General features: G+C 38.6%; 1 protein-coding gene across 2 annotated transcripts; it reads right to left on the bottom strand.

Annotated features, from left to right (window-relative positions):
- Positions 1-648: 648 nt before the first annotated feature.
- LOC102870984 (calcineurin B homologous protein 3-like) lies at positions 649-1,293 on the bottom strand. 2 transcript variants are annotated; one of them, XM_006892824.1, is made up of 2 exons: positions 1,171-1,293; positions 649-1,089 (listed from the first exon to the last, which is right to left on the bottom strand). In XM_006892824.1, exons 1-2 carry the CDS (start codon positions 1,291-1,293, stop codon positions 649-651), a joined length of 564 nt encoding a protein of 187 aa, XP_006892886.1. The 2 variants fall into 2 exon arrangements, with proteins under 2 accessions (XP_006892886.1, XP_006892885.1); XM_006892823.1 differs by having other exon boundaries at positions 649-1,293.
- Between the last annotated feature and the right edge of the window lie 2,382 nt (positions 1,294-3,675).

Consider the following 3,675-nt stretch of genomic DNA (forward strand, 5'->3'; position numbering starts at 1 on the left):
TATTTCTTTGTGTTTTACCACCTCAGAAACCCAGTGGAGTGTTTCTGTGAGTTACGACATCCTTGATGGCTGTGAGTTTAAGCTTTACACACACACACACACACACACACACACACCATTGACTTTAATTCATTAGCCCAAGGCAGTTAAAATAACTGAAATAGACAAAGGAAAAAATTCTCCCTAGAGATAAGCCTGAATTTGGATTTTTAACAGCCTGAAGAGTAAGAAAATAAGTTTTTGTTCTACCCACTTGTGATATTTATGTTACAGCAGCACTAGCCAACTAAAACATCCCACATGCTAGGAGAAAATACATTTGGCATGCAATTATAAGCTCTTTTTTTTTCCTCCTGGTGCTATGCGTTTGTGTGTGTATTATTTCTTTGGTTTGCTATCTCAAACTATTACTTGCAGAATTTTCAATATTTTAAATACATTTTTTCCCCATTAACAAACTCACATTTTATTCGAGGTAAAAACAGGAGTGTTCCCCCCAGCCCAGCCCACAGGAGCACGGGGAGAGCCAGGTAGCTGACAGGCAGGTGGAGGTGTGCAGGGGCTGTGGCTGAAGGCCACCCATGGCCGCCCTGCTCAAGGCGACGTGGGGGCATCCCCACTGCAGAGAGGTGACGGACGGGTGGCCGGTCAGTGGCACAGCGCCATAGTCTCCCCGTTCAGGAGGCGGACGTGCATCTTGGTCTCGATGTCGCTCCCCTGCCAGATCTTCTGGAAATCTTCGAAGGTGATCCCCTCATACACCTGGTCTGGCTCCATCTGGCCCACGCAGACATTGGCCGCCTCCATCATGGCCCCTTCTGTGACGAAATGAGCAGACTCCTTCTCCATGTGGGGGTTTCCTGAGAACAGCTCCTCTACCACATTTTTATATTCTTCCAGTGAGATCCTCCCGTCGCTGTCGGAGTCATACATGTGGAACAGAAATCTCAGCTTCTCCTTCCAACACAGCTCCACCTGCTCCTCGTCCATGGAGACGTCGATGGGCCAGAAGTAGGACCTGATGGTCAGGAAGTCCTCGAAGTTGATCTCCTCGGCCAGGCCGCTGGGCCCTCTGCGCAGGTTTCTGTTGTCAAAGAAGGCACGGACGATTCTGTATCGGATCGGGTTGAACTCCAGGTCGGAGATGCGGTTGAAGTTCTCTTTGCGAATGGTGGGCTGGTCTCTGCTCAGCTTCTTAAACCTCCAATGGAGATGGTCAATCTGGTCGAAGGAGAAGCCGGTCTTGCCCTCGAGTTCGCGCACCTCCCTGGACACGGAGTGCACAGCGCCCATTGTGCCGCAGTGCACTCTCTAAATACATTTTTAAACCAGTGATTATAATTTTCTTTATTTCTCCTTCAACATTTACTTAGTCTTTGTATATATTATACTAATATGTTAAAACAAGTGCTTTTTAATCCATATCACTTTAAACTTCACATACCTTCTTACCTCCTTTAAAGTAATTTTCTTTCATTCTTTCTTTTTATTTTTTCCTTGTTTTTGGTTTTAGTTCTCTTGACTGTCTTCACCCTTCCTTGACTAAACACAGTTTATTAGTTGTTATGGCAACTCCAGATTGCTGAGTACCACTCTCTTGTGATGTGGCTACAAATGAAGACGTTAACAAAATAAAGATAAAATTTTACTCTCCCCAGTCCTTTTCTAAGTCTTTCCATAATTCTCATTATTAGGCTATCCCTAAACACACCTGCAGATAAAACTGACAAAAGAACAAAAAAGACCGTGTAAAAATCTGTATCATTTGCTATTTCAACAAAAATGGAAATGTAGAATGCTTAACTACAGCGTCAAAACATGATGAGCAGACTCTTTGCAAGCATTCTCAGTTTGGGGATAGTTATTATAGCAGGCCAAATATGTTAAGGGAAGACAGGTGGCACATTCAATCATAATGCTTTTTGGCTTCAACTTCTGCCACCATGACTTACCTATTACCCCTATGAGGTGATTCAGATGAATGCACATTAGAACGAGCTCATTCTATTGCCTTTTTCCAAAAGTATATTAGAATCAGAAGGGAAAGTCTATCTAGTTAATTAATGTATCATCTTCTAGTTTTTCCTTGAAATTAACACAGACTCCACGTTCCACAGCCTTTCAGGAATATATTTCCTTCTATAAGTCTTCTTTGTAAGAAATTTTTCTGTCACATTTTCTCTGACATCTGTCATCTTGTATCTAAGCGCTCTGGCAAATTTGTGGGTATAAAAACAAACATGTGTGAAGTGGTGGGGGAAGCTCTTCTCTTCTGTCCTTTTATCTCCATAGGGACAAAGTAGCACAAAGAGGTTATGATTCTCTAACGACATACATTGCAATGAGAGTAGGAAATACAACTGTAGAATGCTGTAGAATCCTAATGTCTAGTGCTTAGCCTCCATGACATGACAAAACCCTTTCTCAACTCAAGAGTTCTCATAAAAAGAACTGAATGTGACTCCTGGCCATAATCAAGCAAGAATCTCCACAAAAATTAACCATATCACCTTCCCTTTCCAAGTCTCTGACCTTGTGTTCATCTCTCCCACTTTAATATTTGAATACAGCTGAATACATGGTAATATTAACTGAAATTATGGAAAGTCCAACAATTTATTAACGAATTTATTAATCCTCCAAGCATTGTTAATTTAAGGTCTTATACATAAAAACAGGTGGGTGAAATTCTATCCTCAAGGATTTTGCAAGAGAAATAAGATATTTAACAAGTGTTTAATAAGCATTTAGTATCTGTTCTACTATTAAACACTCTGATGATGGAGTAATGGATAAAATCTAAAACCCTACAACAAGAAAAGGAGAAACACAATTAAAAACTAAACAAATGAGTAAGATATATCCAGTAATAATATAAGGTAAAATACAATATAGTGTAACAGAGAAATAAATAAAGTGCTATTTTTTTCACATGAGATTTACATAGCGGAATTGGAAGTATGATCTAGTTTTAGAATTTTATTTATAACAAACACTCCAGACCTGTGAATATATATTTTCTTCAGTAAACATATATTATTTGAGTTGTTACATTTCTCACTGGTGACCTATGTGGAGCAGAAGATTTATCACCCACAATTGGATCCTGACAGAGAATTTTGGAAGATTTTTGAGCCAGTTGGAATAAAAATGTGTCAAATCTTGCAAAATAACAGTTAAAGAAAAGTAGGATTTGTGGGAACTGTTGTAGTTCTCTGGCCATTTGATGGATTGCTATGCAAGAAGGAATATTTTTGTCCCCTACCATTAGTTTTTAAGCATATTCTCTTTGCAGATGCTGAAAAACCAGTATCAAGTCTAATCACTATTTCTTTAAAAGTTAGTAGGATTTAAAGATTTTTTAAATTAAGACTAACACAATATTATTCACTGAATAATAGATAAACCTGTATTTTATCAGTGTCTCTCCCCTCCAAGTGTGTACTCAGGTAGTTGGTATTGTCTCCCAATATTAATTCTTATTTACAATCCCTCTGAGAAACGACTAGTTGAGAAAAATAAAAAGTGCATTATATGATACCACTGTATGTTTTTGGTTGACCTAAATAATCTCATTCAGAAAAATTTGTTACACCTCATTTGTACACTGATCTAGAATGATATTATATATTACCAGCATTTATAAATGTTAAAAAATGAGTTTCAAATTAATAA

The sequence above is a fragment of the Elephantulus edwardii genome, unplaced genomic scaffold (assembly GCF_000299155.1).
Source record: "Elephantulus edwardii isolate Elephantulus edwardi_28Jun2011 unplaced genomic scaffold, EleEdw1.0 scaffold00120, whole genome shotgun sequence".
In the NCBI taxonomy this organism is placed as follows: domain Eukaryota; kingdom Metazoa; phylum Chordata; class Mammalia; order Macroscelidea; family Macroscelididae; genus Elephantulus; species Elephantulus edwardii.